The 23767-nt window shown below is 45.8% G+C and overlaps 1 protein-coding gene across 3 annotated transcripts; it reads left to right on the forward strand.

The window, feature by feature from the left end:
• The first annotated feature begins 3227 nt into the window (after positions 1–3227).
• Positions 3228–17085, forward strand: mitfa (melanocyte inducing transcription factor a). 3 transcript variants are annotated; one of them, XM_057030868.1, is made up of 11 exons: positions 3228–3622; positions 4233–4568; positions 5116–5352; positions 13827–14039; positions 14113–14208; positions 14284–14392; positions 14657–14740; positions 15048–15104; positions 15220–15295; positions 15502–15649; positions 15802–17085. In XM_057030868.1, the coding sequence occupies exons 3-11, from the start codon at positions 5338–5340 to the stop codon at positions 16195–16197; spliced, it is 1194 nt and encodes a 397-aa protein (XP_056886848.1). In that variant the 5' UTR covers positions 3228–3622; positions 4233–4568; positions 5116–5337; the 3' UTR covers positions 16198–17085. The 3 variants fall into 3 exon arrangements, with proteins under 3 accessions (XP_056886848.1, XP_056886849.1, XP_056886847.1); XM_057030869.1 differs by having other exon boundaries at positions 4420–4568; XM_057030867.1 differs by lacking the exons at positions 3228–3622; positions 4233–4568; positions 5116–5352 and adding an exon at positions 12386–13201.
• The last annotated feature ends 6682 nt before the right edge of the window (positions 17086–23767 follow it).

The following is a 23767-nucleotide window of genomic DNA, read 5'->3' on the forward strand; positions in this document are numbered from 1 at the left end:
TCAACGCGTGTGTTTGGGATTTCTTCGTGGGAGTTTTTGTTGCCCGGTTACATGTTGGAATAATTTTAGATTTTCCGACACAGAGTAGGTTTTTGGAGGAAGGAAAGGAGCGCCAAGCTGTTGTGGACTGATGGAAGGCTGAACAATGGAAAAGCACAGAAATCCACAGAAACCTCAGCAGTGAGGAAATGGAAATGGAAGGGGGAAGACAGTGCTGCTGCCCTGTTTCCCACCTGACTCACGCCTGTGACTGTGCCACAGAGCAGAACGCTCTCCTCGACCCCCACCCCCCCGTTCTAATTGCTTGGCTTTTTGCAGCCCCTGATTAGCCCCAGTGCCATGTGTGCACCAATTACCCGACTCCTCCCAACATGTGCAACAAAGCTCAGCTTGGCCTCCACTGAGATTTGCTCACTGGCTCGTCCTCTTCCGACAACACCTGACGAGCAGCACTCTCGTTTTCATGGAAACAGCGACGCAGCAGCAGGTGAACAGTGAAAAACATCTGTCAAACTGAGGGACTGTTTAAAAAGACGAAGCATTTGTGAATGTAAACATTCCAGAGGATCATGTTCTGGAGAGGTGCACCCTCCCGAGAGCGGCCCCACACTGGTGCACTCCTCCTATTAAGAGTCTTCAGTTGAGGTCTGCCCCCCCCACCCCCACACCCCCACTACCAGTCTTGACCTTGATAGACTCTTAATGTCATTTTGCCTTTGTTCTTTGACAGACATGAACTCTGGGCAACTTTCAGGCTTCCATTTGAAGCGAACATTATGCAGTCATGAATGGCTGCAGGGAAACAGACGGGCAGGGTGACAATAAGTGGCGTGGAGTGAGCGGCGTGCCCCCCCCCCCCCCCCCCCCCCCCCATGTCGTCCATCTGACGTCTAAACAGGTCAGCTGTTGTGCTGTTGTCAGTGTGCCACCAGTCTTCACCATTCTTTAGAGTTTGAGTCTATCTATAGTGTTTTCCAGGTCATTGCATATGAATTAAACCTCTTCTTTATGTATTTCTCTCCTCCCCCATCTTGTCTCATATTATGGTAAAAATGAAGTGGAAGAAGAACTATGATCCCAACACAACCTCATCAATCTCACTGCTACAACAAGTACTGTAGTACTGTAGTAAAAGGCTATTTAATAAAACTTCACAATACAAACATATTTAATATGCTGATATTATTACATGCACCAATAAAACCGTTCATCTTTTCCTCACTGACCCATTCAGTCCTGGGTTATTTAAGTGTTATTTGGCTTCGCTGTCGTCAGGGCTGAGTGGGAGGTCACACACTAAAAAACTTCCAGCTTTTCAACATTCAATTAAACACTAAGCGTCACTTTTCTGGCAATCTTATGGATTTGCTCACAGTCACTTAAACGTAAATGGCAGCACTGTTTTGGTCTTGATTGTATTGATGATGCCAAAGGGAAAGCGTCACGCGTCACTGATAGGCGCCCCTGGCCTTCTTACGCAACAGCTTGACTGGAAATACTGCTTCTTAGCTCACTTTTGTCTTTAGACTCACAACTTAATAGCATGGTTTATACTAAAATTTAGAATGTTTGTGCATTTATGTATAAAGTTATGATTCCTGAAGTTGGGTTACACGGACAACTAACTGATTAATAATTTCATGGAGTAATTCCTGACTTTTCAAGCCCGGTCATGCGTGAAGATTGGTGCCCATTTTCTTTTGTCTTACAAAGGCGATGCTACCCAAAGTTCAGAATCCTCAAATGGCTTCTGTGTACATATACTCTGCATGTAGTCTGTGAAAATTGTACACATATATGGAATTTCTGGGAAGTCAACTCTTTAAAATGTATTACTTTCCAAACAGTAAGATATAAAACCCACATAATTAGCCCAAAAAACAAACGACACTCTTAAAATCATGATTAAAATTAGAACTGAATTAGAATAATTTAATAAAAGAAAATAAATAAGATAGTTGTCGTATATTTGTCTTTGTCGCCCTCTAACGCGCGCTTGTGGAAGTGCACTCGCATTAAAACGTGACTGCTGTAGAAACTGTTGTTGACGTGTTTCATCAGCATCATCTCTCAAATAAAACACTCATACGTGTTTCTGCAGCTATAAAGCCGTCACACTAACTGCATTAAAAGCATATATAATTACAGGAAAAAAATCACGTTATTTGTTGACACAAAGCGATGCTGGATTTCCCCTTTTCCTCCATAAAAGAGTGAATCTAAAGACGTATGTGACGTCCGTCTTTCTCATTGACGTCAGGCACAAGTTATTATAATTGTAGCATGCAGCTTTCTTTTTTTTAAGATGAGAAAACAGCTGAAAACCAATAATATTTAGAAGAATAAAGGCTAATAACATGACTTCTGTGGATGCAGAGAGTGAATTGAAATAGAGGGAGTGACGGTGTTGAAGGAACACTTTTTTTAAACAATTAGTCCTACAGTATTTTACTCCCCTGCAACTTTAAGCCTTTGCTTAATGTTATTTTAGCATTACAAAGTGCTGGCATTTGTAGTCTCATTAAATAAAATACATCTATAAAAAAAATCAGCAAAAACATTTCTACTAAATTAAGATTACTAAAATATTTTCATCATCAGTCAGTAACTCAGAACGATAAGTACCATGTGTCCCTAATCAGGGTTTTAAAATCGAATTCTACCATATTAAAACCATAGAAAAGTCTGTTTCTCAATACTGAATAAGACGAAAATGTCAAACTGCTTTTTCTCTTTTTTTTTACTTGAATGGTTAAATAGCTCTATAATTAGTTCCCACGTGATGCGATTGTCACACATTCAGTGGTGTTTGTGGAGGCGTCAGGCTCGCTGGAGGGGGGGAGGAAAGTGGCCGAGCTGCTCTGAACTGGCCCCCAGTGAGGAGACAGCAGCCGCCCAGTAAGGCCCAGTTACACCAACAACAAACAGGCTGAAAATATAGCGACACTCAGACGTCCCGCTCTAGCAACTGGAGGAAGGTGATGAAACACAGCCAGTTTTAGAACTGGCCACAGCATGGAAACCACTGAATCACCACCAGTACTTCCTTTTTTCACTGGTCACTGAGGCTGGACGGCACAAAAGCCAACCTGATTATTTTGCTTTCGTATTATTCGAACATGGGTTGTTTGTGTGTTCACGCAGCGGCCGAAATAGCCGTAAAGTGTTTGGCCCTGACGCGTGTCGGTGACCTCTGACTCCGTCCTGGAGCAACATCAGCTGTGTAAGCGACCACATGACAGCCGAACAGCGGGACAAACAAAAAAAAGGTACAAGGAGAGTTTAGATGGTTCCATGGCTTCATAGGAAGAGAATTAAGCTCATTAATCCTCTCTTACCTAAAGGATTATACAACCCACCCCCTCTTCGTCCCGCAAATTGATATCGTGCTACATAACGGCATCAGTTGCAAAACAACGGAACAAGCGATTTTCCTTCCCTAAAAGATTACGTCCAGCCAACCACTGCCAACGCCGCATCCCGGAGACACCACGGCTCATAAGTGAGACACGATTGAGTCACAACAGGAAGCAAAGCCGGGCGCTTTAAAAGTACCCAGTTCTCCAAACAGCAGCAGTAAGTGGGGGCTTTTGGTTTACAGGCTTAACGTGAAAATAAAGAGGTAAGAAAACGCCTCGATGCTGTCAAAATGTCTTTGTTGTTGCTTTGTTTGAGCTGGAAGGTCTGAAGATGCTCCCTGGGTTCTCAGGCCATGTAAACGTACCCTGAGCCTGCGTGCCGATTTGTAACGTAGCCTGGTATTAGCACCGAGCAACACATGCTGCTGTGTGTCAGACACACACATGCATGCAAATCACTTTCCGTGGTCGCAGCTACAGACCGACTATGGAGGATTGGATTTGTGTGGTGTTTAGAAATACCACAAGCCCCTTACGTGGAAAAATCAGCATTTCCCTTCAAACAAAGATGACATTTTACGTAACGCGTTTGGGCTTTGATGACAAATCTTACAAATATGGGTTCGGATTTATTTGCATTTTGGGCCGGGAGGCATTTAGGTCATTAAATCTGGTTCTGAGGTTGTGGAGACTTGTGCCTGTTAGTGACGATCGATTAAGATGTCTATGATTATATATGATTATATGATTATGAGATATGTGATTCAAGGTGCAATTCTCAGGAAATAAACCATTGTGTGTGTGTGTGTGTGTGTGGTGTGTGTGTGTGTGTGTGTGTGTGTGTGTGCTTTCCTTTTATGACCGTTGCATCAGTGAAACGTGCGTTTCATCTGCAGCCACACTCACCTCCACATCTGGATATCACAGGAAGCTCTAAAGGCTTCTGTCTCAGATCACTTCGATCAGCCACTTCCCCCTCTGGGATCCCGTGGGATCTCTCCCAACTCTGTATTTTGGGTGAAACAGTTTTTCTTTCTCGCCTTTCGTGATGCTGCAGCAGTTGCAGGCCGGCATTGGCTCTGACGTGCGCGCCTAATTAGAGCGATTATGGCGCAGCCTGCTTGGATCTGAGGTGGTGCTATCAAAAGGATCCTTTTCCTGAAGAATGCTTCGTCCTGACAGCGTGCTCGCCGCCGCTGGGATGTTCAGGTATGTGAAAGGCTGCAGTGGACAGACAGGCACCGTTCTCATTCTGCGGACTCTCACGTGAGCTGCGAGGTGATTGGTTCTCCCCCCAGGGATCGACCTCAAACTCACAACCTCTGAACTCAGAATAGATCCATTATTTAAAGTCTAGGGAAAGAACCGAGTGAGCTAAATGATGCTCCTGTTTACCCCGGGACAGTTGGGAACAGTTTTGATCCACAAATGGGCTGATTTCAGAACCACTTTGTTGTCCATTAACCAACTTAGGAACCGTTTCCCCAAGAAAAAAGGTAAAATAACTGGTTGCTATTGGCTGGTGTCCAGCCCTTCTTTAACAACATGGATCTTAAGTCTCATTTAAAGAACAATGACCTATTCTTGGTAAAAGAATCTCTGGCTTCCCTCTCGCTCAGTCGTCATATTGTAATCCACCTCAACTCGCTGCTCACTCCCGGGGAAATGCTATTAACTCTTTTACCGACCAGCGTCTGATTCAGCCTGACCTGTTCAACTCTTCTCTCTTTACGTTTGGGTGGGTTCTGGCCCTCAGCGCTCCCCAAAGTCTGCCTGGCCTCTACGAGTTCACGCAGAGTTCCCGGCCCCTCCCGGCTCCGAGGTGGAAGGTTCGGCTCCGAGAGCAGCCGCCGCCGGTCCGTCACGGGGTCGAGACAACAGGGAGGAACGTAAGAGGAGGAGCAGGGACCTTCTGCACGGCGCCACGTCCAGCGACCATGTCACACCCCATAAACAGCCGGCGGTGAGCCAACCTTCCATGGAGGTTGTCGAGGTCAGTCCATGAGCAGACACATCGGTACCGACACCTGTTCGCCATGTTCTGCCCGTCAGTTTGTGATGGACCTGAGGATTTCTCACGTTTGTGTGAGCTGCTGAGGAGGATTATCTCATGGCAGAATTCCTGCTTCCAGACAGTCGGCATTTAACATGTTTAATCCTATTTGCTCCAGCAGACTGACACATTTTCATTCAGACTATTGTTAGTGTGAACAAAGGACCCTCAAATGCAGCAATAACAAGGCGAGAAAGGTGTTTTTGGAATGTTCCTTCAATCTGAGGAAGCCACCGATGCATTAGAAGGATGATAAAAAACAGGAAGCAGCTCCTAACTTTGTCCTCCCATCGTTCTCTGCTCTGGTTTCTGTGGCTCTGGGCATCAATAAATCACACATTTCTCACATCAGTTATTACAGACATGCATGTGACACTGATAAATCCAATATGTTCTACAAGAGAGGTATGAAGGACATCGTCCAACCCGTTTACTTGCTGGAAGCAGTCTGAGCGCACGGGATACAGTAAGCTAATGATGTTCCAACGCAGCGTTTCACGTCACCACAGAGGAGAAACGAGTTCCTGACAGTGAAACATGGCAGAGAGACTCGCTCACATGGTCCTGCGTCCGTGTGCACGGCAGAAAAGTGATGTTGCTTTAGTGTCGTTTGCTGATGGAAGCTTTTCAATGCACGTTTGTTTGGCATCTTTCGCTCTCTCTCTCTCCCGTCTCTTTCTCTATGTCTCTCTCCCCTCCCTCTCTCTGTCTATCTCTATGTCTCTCTCTCTGTCTTTCCTCTCTCGCTCTCTCTTTTATCGATGCAGAGAAACCTTTTATATAGAATATCTAAAGCTTTGTGCAGCATCTTCCATCCTTCCAGTCAGAGATAACCAACACAAGATCATGAAAGTAAAACTAAAGCTCAGCTAAGGCAGAAGAGAGCCTTAATTAGGGGATTATTAAACAAGAAACCCAATTATGACAAATGCAGTCTCAAGGCACTTAAGTGAGAATAGAGCATTAAGGGAAATGAGAGTAAATTCTTGGCAGAACCAAGCCAACGCATTGGATTCTGGGAATTCTTGAGGATGGAAACCCACATTTTTAAACGTAGAATTGAAATGCTGAACTGAATTATTCATGTTTTTAGTCTTAAAGCGCGAGTGTGCTTCCACCCGTTTAACCTTTGACAGATTCCCGTACATTCTCACAGCAAAGATGCAATTTTGGGCTTCAGTGTCCTGCTCAAGGACACAGCGGCACGTCTGGGATGGAACCAGCGACCTCTCACCGCCCACATGTTTGTGAGGATGGAATTTATGTTTCCTAATAAAATCTCATGACTGAACACACTCGGGAAAATTAAAGGACCAACCACATAATGATCCCAATCATAATTAAATACCTACACGGTCACAGTGGTTTTAAAAAAGTAAATGAATTAACTAAGGATGATAAAATGGCCCCATTACAGCAGTGATGATGGGATTTTATTACAAAATATACCTCAGTGACGATGGAGAGTTGCATGCGTGGACACATTTCTCATGGACCGCACTCACAAAGGAGTGTTTGTACATCATGTGTACGGCTGTGAAATGGACTGTTTAGTGCTCTGTGTGTTTACGTAGAAGGCTAGTTAGTGTAAAAGGCTAGTTAGTGTAAGAGGCTAGTTAGTGTAAGAGGCTAGTTAGTGTAAAAGGCTAGTTAGTATAAGAGGCTAGTTAGTGTAAAAGGTTAGTTAGTGTAAGAGGCTAGTTAGTGTAAGAGGCTAGTTAGGTCAGGTCCTCAACTGCACCTTTAATCTGAGGGCATCTCAACATGTTTATTAATAGTATTGGTAGTGAGTTACTGCCTACAGGTTTGCTTTTGCACGCACACACACACACACACACACACACACACACACACACACACACACACACACACACACACACACACACACACACACACACAGAGCCCTCTTTTGTTGTTTTTCCTAGAATGTGAGATGATTTGTCACTCATTTAAAATTTTTGGTGACACACACACACACACACACACAAACATGTACACAGTACAAAAACATGCCTTTATGTGTGTGTGTGTGGTCTTAGTATTTTGTGTATTTGGAGTTTGTTGTCACTCTTCCTTCAGCCTCGTCATCAGGAACGTTAACAATGAAACATGAACAGAATATCGTCGGGCTGTAATGTTGCTGAACGTTTGATGGGACATGTTTAAATATTCAGACAACACTCTGCTCCATCATCAAATGCAACCTATTAAATGCTTGTACTCCTTTAGAAGTGATTCAGGAAGCTGCTGCTATTTAAGCCTAATTGCACCATGAACGAGTGAAATTCCTAAATGTTTGTAAAGGTGTCATTTTACATCGTTTTAGGTGTTGTGAGGAGCCCCAGTAGCTTATGATGCTGATGTGTTTCAGGTGAGGTTAGAGGAGATCCTCCAGGCCAGTGAAGGACAGCAAGTGGTGGGAGTATTAATGAATAAAACAGAGGATTTAGACCTGTTTACATCATGTTTACATGATATTTACATCATATTGAAATCATATTTACATCTGATGCTTGGTGAGTTTGTGACCTACAGGCTTGGTGATGTTGTAAATGCTTCAACTACAGTAGTGCAGGAAGACGTTCTAACATTAGCAGATTTCAATCTGCCTGTTTGCTGTAACAATCAAAGCTAACATCATGAAAGTTCCCCATTCATTAAAGGGCTCAACAGGAACGGGCCTTTCAGTGTCACATTACACACACTATTCACAAGAACAATGCTGAGATCATTGAAATTACAGGGATCTTTTGCTGTTAATAATAACTAATTGCCAAAATGGGTGAGGCAGAGACGATGGTGGAACAACAGGAGGAATTTAAAGACTTAAAATTGGGTTGTTTGACAACACGTGAGACAAGCAGCGATAATAAGATAAATTTTGACTTGAACTAATCCATGAGTTCCGGCGTTGCCTCCAGGAAGTAGATTTTGCTTCCCCAGCTGAGCCGTCGTGTAGCAGATAGCGGCTACAATACAGCAGAGGGTTTTTATGATGGGGGAGTCTGAGACAAAGAGTCGCTTCTCTTCAGTTTACCCTGTGGCTGCAGGGTTACATTAGCAAGAATGCGACATCCTCTCCCAACAATGCTACACATTGTTCTGTCAGTGAATTAAAGAACATGCACTTGCGTGTTTGGGGACGTAACAGAGAGAAGTCGAGAGAGTTTTTATGCGTATGAATCACAACTCGTTACAATGTTTAATCTATTCCATTAAACAGTCACAATCAAGACGGTCTTCAAGACTTTTTCATGCCCCTGAAGCAGCAAAGGCAACAAAAAAAATCTTTTAACTGGGAGAAACCTTCAGCAGGACCAGGCTTATTATTAAATAAGAAGTAATGAAAGGAACACAAATATACACCATTAATACAAATATCTACACTGACGCATGTTAGACGTGAAGTATTCACTATTAGTATTCACTTGAACAAACTTTTCCTGGAAACTGAAAAACAAAAACAGAGTACTGGACATGCTGCTGAGTGTAACAATCAATTCTCTCAGAGGAGTTTGAAACCTCACATAAAAGAGCACAAAGATGCAGCATTATTCAGCTCAATGTGCCTGGAGTTTGAGGAAAAGGTCACGGTAAACTGAAAAAGTCTGCACAGATTTGGAATAGATGATATTTAAAAGTCACGACTCTTCTTAGGCCTGTCTTTTGTTTAAGAGTCAGATCACATGCCTCTCAATGCCACACACACACACACACACACACACACACACACAAATAAAGTCTTGCCAGATTTTAGCTCGAGTCCAAATGCCAAATACAGCTGTTCCATAGACTTTGCCATAGACCTGGTCTTGTCCTGGAGCATTCCTGTGCAGCCTGGGCCTTGGTTCCTCTGGGCCTTGGTTCCTCTGGACCTTGGTTCCTCTGGACCTTGGTTCCTCTGGGCCTTGGTTCCTCTGGGCTTCGGTTCCTCTGGGCTTCGGTTCCTCTGGACCTTGGTTCCTCTGGGCCTTGGTTCCTCTGGGCCTTGGTTCCTCTGGGCCTTGGCTCTTCTGGCTGATGGTGGCCATGTTGTGTCTTTGTTGTCTCTTGTCTTTGTTGTGCGAATAGAAAGTTGGATACAGATGCTATCCAGATGTTGTGGGCAGCACATGTGTAGCCTTGAGTTGCTTCTTCAAGCTCACGGTGGTTTGGTAAAACTAAATCTCTTTCCTGTAGTGTTTCTAAATCATTAAACGCTCATTTGTTGCTCCCGTTTTGCTTTTCTTGCGCTGAAGCCCATCGAGTGGGCCAACATAGGCTGGGACAGCGTCTAATTCTGTGCATTTCCTTTGTTTAAATGAATGCACGTGTTCCAAAAAAAAAAAAAACGGCATCACTTTGACGGCTGAAGTCTGGAGCTGCTGAACGATGAGTGTTTTCTGAGCATTTGTCTCACATCTAAGAGCTGTAACTCAAGATAAGAATCCTTTTATTAGGAAAATAGTTAGCTTGTTTTGATGGCCCCCATTCCACAACAGACAGCTCACATTAAAATCTTGAATAGAATACTCTTCAAGTCAAATAGTTAAAAAAAAGCGTTGGAAAAACACTAAACACTGGGTGGGATATTCTGGCACTGTGCTGGTTGAATCCTATTTTAAGGACAAGGACTCTTTTGTTTTACTCACTGAGTGCACAGTTGTGGCATTTTACTCAGAGAAAATCAAACATTTTCTTTTTTTTTTTGTTCGCAATTAAAAAAAATAAATTCAAAAACATTCAGAATGATGCCAGTGGCGTTTGTCATTGAAATAGTGCCGTTTTTATTATGCCTATTCTGGTGTAGGATTTAATGGGATGTGGTCACCATTGCTGAGCTCTATCGTACTTTCATCTTCCCAGTCACCATTGTTGACCACATCCTGTTAAATCTAGATTTTTTTTGGTACAATTCTTCTTCTTTTTCATGGAAATCTGCTTGAAGTCTCCCCGGATGTGTTTCGGTTCCTGTTGTGCGCCTGTCGCTCAGAAACACGCGATGAGATGAGATATTGGATTTTCTGTTCCGTTAGTAGCACAAATACTGCACAGACAAACATTTGCGTTGCCCATGTTGAGCGTCGGGACTCTGCAGTGGCCCACGTGCATCGACTGGTTCAGTCAGAAGCCTGGTGCGGCTCTGTAAGATTTATAAGCTGGCAACAGAGCGACTGCCCACACCGTCACATTTGAAGAATCATCGTTCCGTTCTCGGTGGATCCGTCCCCTCAAACTCCGTCACACTGAATGCTAAAGCTTGCTCTTTTAACAATCGAGCCCTCAAGCGCCAGTGGTTGTCAAGGATCCGAGAAACCAAACTGTTGCCGGATGTGAATGGCTGTGTTTTTAGTCAGGGGTCAAAGAGTGACGGTTTTCTCTGGAAATCGCAGCGTCCTCGGGGCACGAGTCTCAAACGCCGAGCCATGTGCTGCCCTTCAGAAGGTAATAATCCTCTGTCTCGTGCTGCTTAAATAAAGTCAGAGTCTGTCTGAGCAGATAAATGAAATGCATCCCTTGTTAATGGCTGATTCTCAACCCAAAGGTTTGGCTGGAAAGAAAAAGGCCACACAGCAGAGGGCAAACAAAGAAACACTCCACTCTGAGCATAAAGCCCGCTCTGTTTAGTTGGTGAAGGCTACGGGTAACCAGAGGACACTTCCTCCATGTTTGTGTTCACCTCTTGAGCCCTTCATACATTTCTAATAGTTTAGACCAAAGCCTGATGCGGTGCCCTCCTGCAGCAGTACGTGAGGTGCAGCTGATGCCTATCTGAATCAACAAGCTGCACGACTGTAGTGGTTCAGTACACGTGAGGAGGTGGATAATACGTGCACTGTTTCACTGGTGGCTGTTTTCACAAGCGAAACCTTTTTCTTCTTGTGTAATTAAAGGACTGGTTGCACATCATCCCGAGCACAGAGACGACGCGCTCGACCGTATGTGACAGAGCAAAGTGGAAAGAATTCAGCGTGGCATCGATTTTAAGTGCATTATTCACACTTTTTAAAGTAGCAAGTGTTGGCTGTGGGGGAGTAAATAATTAACCGAGATGAACGTACAGTTACGTACAGATCAAGATACAGTTGTAGGTGGAGACTCTGAATGTGTCTGTCTGGAGTTGAGCCATTAAAGCAGAATTCAGTTTTTCCCCCCCAGTTTCTCCCCTCAGTGTTTTATTAACTCATGGCCTTTGCTGTGAGTGTGTAGGTGTACGAGCACCGCCCCCCCCCGATCAGTGGTTAGGAATCTAAGACCATAAATGATGGAAACTCCATCACACACAGGATGAATTGGTCAGCTGCAGAGCTGAGAGGACCTACGGTAGAACCAATGAGGGTCGGTGTCGCTTCTGGGGGATCTGAACACGAAGCCTGAGGAAAGACCAGCGTTCCAAAGCAAAGGGGCCGGAAGCGTCTGATCACACAGGACAGACAGTATGTGAGCTTATTCAGCAGCAGCAACACACAGAAATACCCCACCTATCCAAAAACGGGCATTTGTAGAAGTGGAGCTGGAGAACATGGTCTGCTGTCTCCCTTTTCTCTCCGTTTAAAAAAACCATCTGGTCAAAGTTTGTAAAACTTAAAAATGTTAAAAAAAAAAGAAATCAAACTGGATTTTCCTGCCCCATAAAGGCCATTTTTCAAGCGTCGGCTGTTTGGAAACTAGTTACTTCATGTTTCAAGACCTTAAGAGGATTAAGCAGTTTTTGGTCACTGATTAGCGCCACTTCGGTGCAGCTGGTTCCCATAGCAACGCTGCCAGAGAAACAGTGTTTGCATGAGGCCAAAACCTGTTTGTAAGGAGACGGCAGAGCAACAGAAGCACCGTGTCAGGAGGAAGTGGGAACTTTACGTGCACGTTGTGATGCCGTAAATCTCAAATCAGGCCGAGCATTGATTTAGTGAAGACTGTGATTGTACAGTAAAGAAGCAAAAGTTTTCTCTGTAAAATGAAGAGGAAATCAAACACTGCAGCCAATGACCGATTTTCTGTAACGCGCACGCCACCACCAGCACTTCCTGTCTGACGCCGCTCAACGGCTCCACTCACATTTTTGCTGGCGTCACACTCGGCTCACAGTGACGCAGCACATTAGACCGCTTTCCGGGGCGCCTGCTCCTTTTTCGGTGGCTAAAATAAAGCGATGACTTAACCAGAGCTGCGTTGGATGGTTAACATCGCTCAAGCAGCTGCCAAAACGACGGCGTCCCCTTTGTGACCCTGCAAACGGCGGCGTCGGAGCCGATTGAAGAGGTTGATTCGCCTTCTCAGTTCCCATTAAAAAAGAGAGAAAGAACTGTAAAGAGCTGAAAATGGACAATATGTTTGGATTTCATATGGCTGGCTCGTCCTGAAACAGGGTGTCAATTGTCTTATTGAAGCTCAGAACAAATAATGTTTTATGCAAGATGAGCAGAACTAAATGCTAGATGGCCTAAAGCGAGCTTAGCTCTGCAGACTACTGTCCACACAGTAGAAAGACTTCTTTGTGATCTGGAGGTGGTGACGTCAAATGGTCTCTATAAAGACATAAATACATAGTTAAAGTGGAACAACACAGCAATAGGTGGATGTTCTTAGTGTCCTCCTCCATGTTCTTAGTGTCCTCCTCCAGTTCTTAACTTGCATAACTAATGAGCTTCAAGCTGTGGATAAATTAAGCAGGACCGGCGAGTGCACATACTAGCTCACCGCCTGTCCTTTAGGATAACATGATCAAGGGATTATAACAATATCAAGCTTATTTTTGATCGCTGACGCCTTAAATAACATGTTGGAGATGCTTGAATACAGCCACTATCAGGTGAGAGGGTCTTTCTTTATTGGCTTTTGCTGCGTTCTATAAACTAAACTGAGGTTTGGGGACGGAGCTAACTTATTTAATATTCGAGGGTTGATGGTTGATTCTGAGCACACATGGTCCAAAAATGAACTTTTCTCCTGGCATCTGGAAAACAATATCCTCAATCAGGGGAAACCTAACGCGCACATCTGTCCAACAGTGATCTAAAAGGAAAGACTTCTTTTACTGCTGCAGGTTCTCTTATCAACAGAGGTTTGATGTGTCCAGTAGTTGCCTCAGAATTAGACAATAACTGAAGGGACTCATTAATACAGAAGCGTTCATCATGGATCCTTCTCCAATAATGGGTTGAACTAGTTCTTGATTTCATGTCCTCTCCTCCAGTCAAAACGTTTTTTCTCGTCTATTTCACAGAAGGATGAAGGTTATTTAGTGATTTGTGGACATTAAGCTTCAACATTTGCTGAATCGGCTGAATGAAGGCTGGTTTAACCAGGTTTAAAACCATTAGGACTATAAATAGGACCATTATTGCCCCACTATCTGGGGAAATGTGCCTAAATCCAGATCCTCTAGATGTTTCCAGATGCAGCAGTGATGTAATGCTGAAGTTCTGCTCCTGTAGGTGCAGCCTCACCTGGAAACTCCATCCAAGTACCACATCCAGCAGGCTCAAAGGCAGCACGTCCGGCAGTACTTGTCCACCAGCCTGGGCGGTAAAACTGCGAGCCAATGCCCCAGCCAGCCCCCTGAGCACGGCATGCCCCCCGGGCCCGGCAGCAGCGCCCCCAGCAGTCCCAAAGCTCTGCTCACCCTCAACTCCAACTGTGAGAAAGAGGTCAGTGCTTGTGTGATTGTGAAGTCGAGGTTCCAGGAGGAACAAAGCTCACCTGCAGCTTTGATCTCTGCAGATGGATGACGTGATTGATGACATCATCGGCTTGGAGTCGAGCTACAGCGAGGACGTTCTGGGGCTCATGGACCCGGGGCTCCAGATGAACAACACGGTAAATGCCTCACCTGTGCTCCTCAGTCTGCACCGTAGGTCCTTGTGTTGACTGGGATGTTTAAATACTCCCTAGCTCCCTGTGTCCGGTAACCTTCTCGATATGTACGGAAACCAAGGATTTCCGCTCCCTGGCCTCGGCATCAGCAGCTCCTGCCCCCCCAACATCAAGAGGGAGTACACAGGTGAGCCCTGAACGTCACCTCACCCTCAAGGCTGCATGCTTCTCCTGAATGTTGGTTTACTGGGTTCTTACTGGTTTGGTGGTGCTGGGGTTGATTCATTCGTTGAGGATTTTACAGTCGTTTGTCGCGCCTCAGTTCACCTTTTTAACTGCTCAAACCGCCCCCCCCCGACGTTTTCCACTGCACTGTTGTGGTCGACTCCCGGCCCGTGTTGCTATTGTGTGCTATTTGGAGATTCACAAATTGAACTGATAATTACTCCAGCTCCTGACATGAAGCAAGTGCTGGACAATCCTGGACCCTGTGGCCAGTATGAAAACTATCAAAGGCCAGAAGGCTTTCCAGTAGGTAAGCAAAGCGAAACCGAGTCAAATGATGTCAAACATGATGTTTTCAAGCTGTTTTCACCCACCGTTTTCAGCCTGATGCAGTTTGTGTTTGTCTAGATGGCACACAATGTAAAAGTAAAGCCACCAAGGGGCTAAATGACATGATTGGAACTTTATAGTCGACTCACAGAGCGAATCACTGCTTTTGTGACCGGCTGCGATTATTTAGGCTGATTTTCAAAACCTGTGTATAACATCAGGTATGTTATCACGACGCAGTAATTAACCACTACAATTCATGACATTTCTGTTGCTCTCGTCCCCAGAGGCTGAGGTGCGCGCTCTGGCTAAAGAGCGCCAGAAGAAAGACAACCACAACTTAAGTGAGTGCTAATAGTTGGAGATATCAACACGCCATCCATCTACTCGAACGGTCTCTGTGTGTGAAGAATCATCTGCAACGGGGCTTTTCCGCTCTAACTCCTGCCGCTCTTTCAGTTGAACGCAGACGGAGATTCAACATCAACGATCGCATCAAGGAGCTGGGGACCCTCATCCCCAAATCCAACGACCCGTGAGTCGAGGGTTTTTTCCAGTCCTGGTCTGTGGTTGAATGCTGTACATTTCCCTCTCTGCCTGTTCATCAATCTCTTGACGTGGCCTTATGGCAATTATGCTTCAAGGCCTTTAAAGACCATAAAGAATCCTTTGCTCTCGCAGTCAGCTGGTCAGAGGGTCGGCTGACTCTGACTGTGGACCGTTGTCTTCTGCCTACCTCAGAGACATGCGCTGGAATAAGGGGACCATTCTGAAGGCCTCGGTGGACTACATCCGAATGCTGCAGCGGGAGCAGCAGAGAGTCAAGGAGCTGGAGTGCAGGCAGAGGAAGCTGGAGCACGCTAACCGCCATTTGCTGCTCCGTATCCAGGTCAGTGGGCTGATTCCTGGCCGTGATGTCATTAATGCTGCTCCTTGAGGACCTTCACACAGAACGCAGAGGCAGCATGAGGTCCTGATGAGGGGCCCATCACTGTTTACACGTATTATATGCTGATATATGTTGTTCTTCCACTCCTGAAGGAGCTGGAGATCCAGGCCCGTGCTCATGGCCTTTCCGTGGCATCCATGTCTGTCTGCACATCCGACCTGATGGCACGAGCCATCAAGCAGGAGTCCGTGCTCGGCGACTGCCCGGCCGATCTCTACCAGCACAACTCCACGCCGGACATGTCTCCTCCCACGACCCTGGACCTCAACAACGGCACCATCACCTTTGACCGGATTCACTCGGACTCTGGGGATCACGGTGCGTTCGAGAACTCCAGGAACTGTAAGCTAAAGGAACTGGTGAGGGACAGCAGCCTGTCGCCGCTCTCCCCGAGTGACCCTTTGCTGTCGGCCATGTCTCCGGACGGCTCCGTGAGCAACCATCACTCTTCCTGCTCCAGCCTGGAGGAAAATGAGCAAGGCTGTTAGCGTCGTCCTCCAACCTGAGACTTACGTGAGCCACCGCCAACAAACACAGTTTCTACCGTCAGACCACCGCGAGGCTCCAGCAGAGCGCCGCTGCTGCCTCCGTGACATCATCATATTCCAGATTATCCGTCCTCCTCCTGCTTTAATTGATGTCTGTGGACCGTCAAATTAAGCTGGATGGAATTAACATTTTCTGTAGAGTCTCATCAGGGTTTTTTTTTGTTTTGGTCACTTTGTCACCGAATCGTTTCCCACTGTCCAAACCTTGATGTGATGTGAATATGAAAGAACTGTATCAGTTAGTTGACAGTTGCTACAACCTGTGAGAACTGCTGAGGTGGCACTTTTTATTCGGGTTTTTAAGATTTTTTTTTTGTATGGACGACTGAGCTGTACTTTATGAGCTGCATATTTCAGAGTGAAATAATTATTGAGTCAAGAGAAAAGTGAAACGCATCACTGTACTGTACATACGAGTTAAAAATAATCTATTTAATACAGAGTGTTGAACTGACGGCTGCCAGCCAGTCTTATCCTGATGGCCACTTATATGAAAAAAACGGAAAACAACATCGATCATTTTTCTTAAAGCCAAGTTGGTTCAGGATCAGGATAAATATTTAGAGACAATCAATACAGCTATAAAATATTTATGTGAAAATTTGATTCAAATATCAGCTTAGCTTTTATTTAAGTAGGATAGGACTAAAACCAGTTAGATTCTAAGATCTTTTTAATTAGATGAGATCAAATTAATCAATAAAAATAGAGTAAAATGAAGGTTTCTGTGATTTCTGCCCCGTGGTCAGCTGTATTATGTTAAAGATGAAAACCAGAGGTTTCATCGTCTGACGCTGGAAAAGATTAAATATTTTTGATTAATCAAAACACTGAATGTGTCTCACTGAATTCAGACATATAAATGATGAGCAGTGGACTCTGAAAAACAAGAAATTAGCATGATGAGGAAAAATAATTCATGTTTTCCTCCCCTCTGAAAGGTTTCCAGGGCAACTTCTATGATATTTGTGTTGTTTCTGTTTGATGAAATTAACATTGAATCATTTTAGGATGAAGGAAAACCAAACAAAAGGTTTGATACGATGCCAGAAACTGACTTATTTCAACATCTTAAGTCAGCATCTTTCATTCTTAAACACGACAATCAGATATTGTTCCTATTTAAATTAAATTTATTTAAAAAAAGGTTTACTTTAAATAAGAAGATCCAACAAACCAACAGTGAAAATGCTTCTTAGTCTCTTTGACTACAGCCTCCACATCCATTCCCTCATATACACATTAAGTTTAGTGAATTAATCCCAAGTAAGGCCAAAATAACATTAAGTGTTAAATGTGCTTCCAGTGAACAACGACAACTGTTCGAATCTGAATAAGCAGGTTTGGGCTCAGTCAGTCATCCCATGGCAGGACAACTTGCATAAAACAAACTTTATGACAGCCAGCATTTCACTGATGCTAGCTAGCTGGCTAGCAGGACAAATAAACAAACTTGAAAAACAAAAACCAATAAGACGGCGTCTCAGCTCCCGCATCACCAACAACTTACCTTGGTCCTTGGCCCGTTCATCACTGTTCTTTCTCTTCCGTTTCCAGCAGCGCTGGGATAACTTCTTTATGGAGTTTGTTTTGTTTGATCCTCTTGCTAACGGTTGGTAATAATGCCTCAAAACACCAGCCACAGCTTATTATTAAAGTTTCTTTTATTTATAAGTAACTTTCATTTTTGAGCATATAAGGGCTGAAATGAACACATGAGATAACTACAGATAAAAACGGACATTTAAATTCTCCTCCGAAGAGGCTGAATATGCGGCTTTGGGGCCCCCTGATGGCCTGGGGGCCCCCAGGAATTCACCTATCGCACGAACCGGATCTGCCTTCAATCGGGAGTTTTCACTTTTTGACCAGCAGAGGGCAGCATCCTAAAGCACAAGATCCACAAGAGTCCCGTCACGCGGTGCAAGAGGGTGTGTGTGTGTGTGTGTGTGTGTGTGTGTGTGTGTGTGTGTGTGTGTGTGTGTGTGAGAGAAGAGATAGAGAGAGAGAAGGTCTGTCTACTCTTCTGCATTGTGAAAGATTTTTTTTAACGTTACTTTTCATGCAAAGGATCAACAATGAACAATTTAGGTTCATACTAAATGATATATACTATATTAAAAAGTAATAATGAGAAGAACAACAGTATTAATGTGCCTCTTTGAGGACAGACATCATGTTGTGTCTCCATGTGCACCGTAACAGGCGTTTCATGTTTCTCCCCTGAATCCTCGCCTGAGGCAGCAGCTGCAGCGATGTTGGAGCATGAACGCCCAGATTATCAACCCCGCTTCCCTGGCCAGGCTACCCCCCCCCCCCCCCCCCCCCCTCCCCGCGCGGGGGTCTTCAGCAGAGGAGGACGAGGCGACTGGGTGACTTTTAGCCCGTTAACCGGTGCAGAGGAAGCGGAGCAGGAAGAGCCGCGATTGCGCCTCGCTGCGGCCCTTTTGCGTCATAATCAACGTCCCCTCAGTGCAGCTGTCGGCCGGATGTGGAGGGTAACCTGCGGCCGGGGGGGGGGGGCTGCTGTGCACAGCCCGGCCTGGGCCCCCAGCGAGGGGAAACTTTTTACAATGCAGCGACGACTGCACAGCTGCAGTATGAGAGGACACGACATCCATCCATCCATCCATCCATCCATCCATCCATCCATCCATGCATCCATCCATCCATGCATGCATGCATGCATCCATCCATGCATGCATGCATGCATCCAGCCATCCATCCATGCATGCATCCATCCATCCATGCATCCATCCATCCATGCATCCATCCATCCATCCACCATCCATCCATCCATCCATGCATCCATCCATCCATCCATCCATCCATCCATCCATCCACCCTTCCTCCCTCCCATCCATCCATCCATCCATCCATCCATCCATCCATCCATCCATGCCATCCATCCATCCATCCACCCTTCCTCCCTCCCTCCCTCCCTTCCTTCCTTCCTTCCATCCACCCTTCCTCCCTTCCATCCACCCTCCTCCCCCCCCCTCCCTCCCTCCCTCCCTCCCTCCCTTCCTTCCTCCCTCCCTCCCTTTCTTCCTTCCTTCCATCCACCCTTCCTCCCTCCCTCCCTCCCTTCCATCCACCCTTCCTCCCTCCCTCCCTCCCTTCCTTCCATCCATCCTTGGGGAGCAGAGCAGCTGAGCCAGACCGTTTGAGCTTTTTCCATCTAAACCACTCCTGAGCTCCACGGTTAAACATGACCAGTCAGTTAGATAACTAGATAACTAGATAACTAGATAACTAGATAAACACCCACCCACAACCGTACGAACCGTCAGGATCTGACAATAACTAACGAACTCTCCACCTGGGTGGGGAAGCAACTTCAACGACCTCCAGCACACTGAGGACAGCACGGCCGACAGGTTCCTCCAGAGGAGCCGCGAGGCTGCGGCAGCACGCCACAGCGCCAGCGGACCGCTGTGCCATATGGGCCGGGGTCCAGGCTGCAGGGGCAATCTATAAAAGTGGAGCGTGCTGGTAAATAGCAGCCAGCATAAAGAACATGATCAATTACAGGCATTAAGCGCAGTCCTTCAGGAGGGTTCTTTATTGGTTTGGACATCTGTTATGATATTGTCATGATGTGTAATCAGGGGGGACCTGTGCTGGCCAAGCGGAAGCCCGGGCAGCCGCCGTAAATGCCCAATTAAAATGCACAATGACAGCTTTTTATCCATCTGCTGAGGAGAATGTGCGTGCACGTACTCCACACAGCCACGCCGGCACAAAGGCACAGGTGATGGTCAGCGGCTCCCAGCCCCCCAGGATGGTTCCGCTCAGCTTTGGCTGCGTGCTGACCTTAGCGGGGGATTTCTGTCTCTGACTGATACCTGCAGGCCTCAGATGTGTAATCACGTACGTTACATCCTGGGGAAAAGAGAGCATCATTTGAACTCTGAAGAATTACAAATGTAAAGGCGGCTCTGATAAAGAGCACGTTTTCATCCACTTGAAATGGGCAACAGGCGGCAGGGTGAATGATAAAAGGGGCTTTGGAGGATGCTCTCCTTTTACCTCCCTTCCCTTCTCGGGGGATTACGGCTCTTTCAGATGGCAAAACATCAATGCAGGTTTTATTTAAAGGATGAAGGCATTTTCTGAATGGTATTTTGGGGCCGTATCATCAGGTCTTGAGTGAGGATTAGTGCTGTTAGGCATTTTGAGCTGTGTTTCCTGTCCTGATAAGTCGGATTTCACCTTCAATCTGCATGTAAGCCCTGGGCTCTGCTCCTCCTCGCCTGCTCCTCTGAGGTCCTAGCCTACCTTATCCAGCCCAGCCCAACCTTCCCCTCCACATTCTCAATCCCACTCAATCACTCTGCTGACGCTACAGCGGCAAACATCCTTCACACTTCCCAACTCCCCAACTTTGTTGCGCACGTTCCTCCTTTGCACCACGACGGCGGCGTCGGAAGGAAGCTGCAGCCGTCTCTCCTCAGGACCAGCCTGTGTCTCTCTGCAGCTGGCCTGTATTCATCATCCCGGCCTCACACTGAAGCCATTTGGCAGTCGTGTGGCCAGGTGCTGAGGTTAACTACTAAAGTTGTGTGTAACTTGGAGGCTTCCTTGTGATGATTAATCAGCCCAGAGAAAACGAGCCCCTGTCCTCACGTCCCACGCAGCGTGCAGCATCTGTGATGGTCAAGGCAAACAAATGGCTTCCTGCCTGTGTTGCGGAGGACGGCGTACAACTGGACATTATCAGGCAATTAATTTTGCACGGCTTTATCCACATGGTCTCCAGCAGCTAAGAGGGTTTTTTGTTGTATCCACGAGGAACCTCCGGAGCTGCAATATAGAATATTCTAGTTTGGTGAATAATTATCTGGTGCAAACCTAATAACTCTGTAAGAGCCCTCCATTACTACTAAAATGCTTTATTTGGCCCTCCTGTGTAGTTTCCCAGCAACATGTTTCCTCAGGAGCAGTCAGAGTGAACAGCTCACCTACGGTTCTGTCTGTTCTGGACCACCACGAGGGGCCGAGCTGCAGGGAACACAAAGAGATTAGCGTGTTTGCTTTCATAAGACGAGGCCCGGCCGAGAACGATGCACTAATTTCAGTCCTTTAACAATGCATCACCGGTTAATTAGATGACGTCTTGAGGGAGGAATCGACCAAACACTTGTTCTAATTGTTCTATTCAATTAGGAAATCAAATGTGGGAGCTCACACCAACAATGCTGGTGCAACAATAGCAGCTTGCTTGCATCTGTTTGTCTGTGAAGCTGAGAGCACGGGGTAGAAAAGAGGATGGTGTGTGTGTGTGTGTGTGTGTGTGTGTGTAGTGAAGCATCCCTCAGTCTCAGCCATCCCTGTGCAAAACCATCCGGTGGCACTGAGCAAACCAGGCCCAATCACAGCCCCAGAACAAAGCCTCACACACCCGCCTCGTTCGCCTTTATTTATCAGCAGCTTGTTTGCTAATTTTAATTTGCAACGAAGGCAATTCTGTCTCCCCACGCTAACTGGGTATCTCAATGGGCTGCTGATTTCTTTGAAGTGACAGTCGGTAAATATGCATAAAAAAGGGACACAATTAGTGCTCACGAGGGTGACTGGAGCCTGATTCCATTGGCAACTTTAGCCAGCGTGGTGATAAGCTGCATTATCTAGAAAATTGGCTGAGGGAAAACAGCACCTCTGATTGCCAGGAAAGGTTCCAGATAACCGGGCAGCTGAAGAGAAATATAATTGAGGTGGAATATGTTAACCAAGGTGTCACATGCTCCTTGGAAGTGCTAATTTGTCCAATGTTGGAATTTCACATCAAGGCTCCGGGATTCAATCTGCAGGACGTCAGAAATCACGTCGCGTTGGGCTCAAGTAGTCGTGTTTAGAGTGTTTGTGGTCACACTTTCCTCTGACTGAGGTGAAGAACACAGGACAGGTAAAACCAGCTGGACTCAGCCAGCCAGTAGACACCACCAGAGCCTTTCCTCTCCGCTAATTAGCTTGATTTTTGTCACCAAAGCAGTGACACTGTCAGTCCCAGCAACTTTGGTGTGATTTTCACCCTCCCCTCTCTTCACTGTCTCCCTTTTGAGTGGTTCCGTGGATGCCCCACCCCCCCACCGGCAGAGTCTGAGGCTGTCAGATACCCCCACTGACAGACTGGCTCAAGTGACAGACCTGCGAGCTGCACTGGTCTGCTTGGCATCTGACGTCTCTGACTACATGACAGGGCATAACTTAGTCATAGATGGTGGGCAAAGTCTGCAGCAGAGGGGGAAGATGAAGAGATGAGAGGGGCTTTCTCTCCCACCTCCTTCTCCAGGGATTAGTCTCAGGAACAGGAGCCACCCGCATTATCTCCTTCTGACACATTCATACCTGTAGGTTTAAACCTTTTGCGCCATTAGCATCTTATTGATGCTGCAGTTTCCTGATCACACGATGGGAATCTGCTTAAACAGAGAGAATCTGTGCAGGAAAAAAAGAAGCGCTGCGGTTTTAAAATGTTTTCTTAACATCAACACAGGAAATGCAGAGAGCACTGCTGGAACAATCCCGCACATGATTTTACAGATGTTTTTCGATGCTGCTGGAAATAATAACTGCCAGTGGGAGGCTGCTCTGCTTAGTATTGTAGAACTTGAAGCATGATTAAAAGCAGCCCACACTAGAAAACACAAAATTACCGTTTGTCAGATGGGAAAACAAAAAACCCTCCTGCAGTTGCAGTTTTTCCTGCAGAATATCAAATTAAGACTCAAACCCTGTTGTCAGCGTCTGCAGAGAGGCTGGCCGAGCGATGACCATCGTCACTCGCTCTGCTCCAAGACTCTTGTGTGGCACACACAGGATTAGAGCATCCCAGCTCGCCTCTCTCCAGCTCTTTCTTGCTAAGTGGCACTTGTGAGTGTCAACTTAATTGCTCCATTAACTGTTTGTGTGCTGAAAAACAATACTTAACGGGGAGGTCAGAGGAGGACGTGACCCCAGCTGCTGCAATTATTTGGAAAGTAGCAGCCAATTAGCGCTCTTTGCAATGTGACTCTGTTGTTGTATGTATGTGAGCAACTTCAACTTCTCACTTTTAGTGACCAGTCTCTGATTTACATAATTGAGGGATTGGTCATTAATGGGAATGGCGCTTTAGAGGATCCCATTAAGATATGGAGTGAGATCTGATCATCTCGTCTGCTCTGCCCTATTTATCTCCAGCTGCATTGGCACATGAGGAATTATTGGGATTCTTATCCTCAGATTTTATAGCGAAATGTGGAAGTTTGTTTTAAAAGAATATGTTAAAAATGTGTGTGCTGGTTTTGCGGAACAAAAGGAAAATATTCCATTGTTGTTCACTTCCCAGTCTGGCCACTGAGGGGCAGTATAAACACAGGCAGAGACACAAAGTTACAGCAAAAAAGGTTATCACATTATTTGCTGTTATCTAAAATAATAACAGTGAACTCCCATATGCATGTGATAAAATATAAAAGCAGCTCTCTTATTTTAATACGTAGCTCAAACAGCTCAGCATGAAGGA

The sequence above is a fragment of the Takifugu flavidus genome, chromosome 4 (assembly GCF_003711565.1).
Source record: "Takifugu flavidus isolate HTHZ2018 chromosome 4, ASM371156v2, whole genome shotgun sequence".
Lineage (NCBI taxonomy): Eukaryota > Metazoa > Chordata > Actinopteri > Tetraodontiformes > Tetraodontidae > Takifugu > Takifugu flavidus.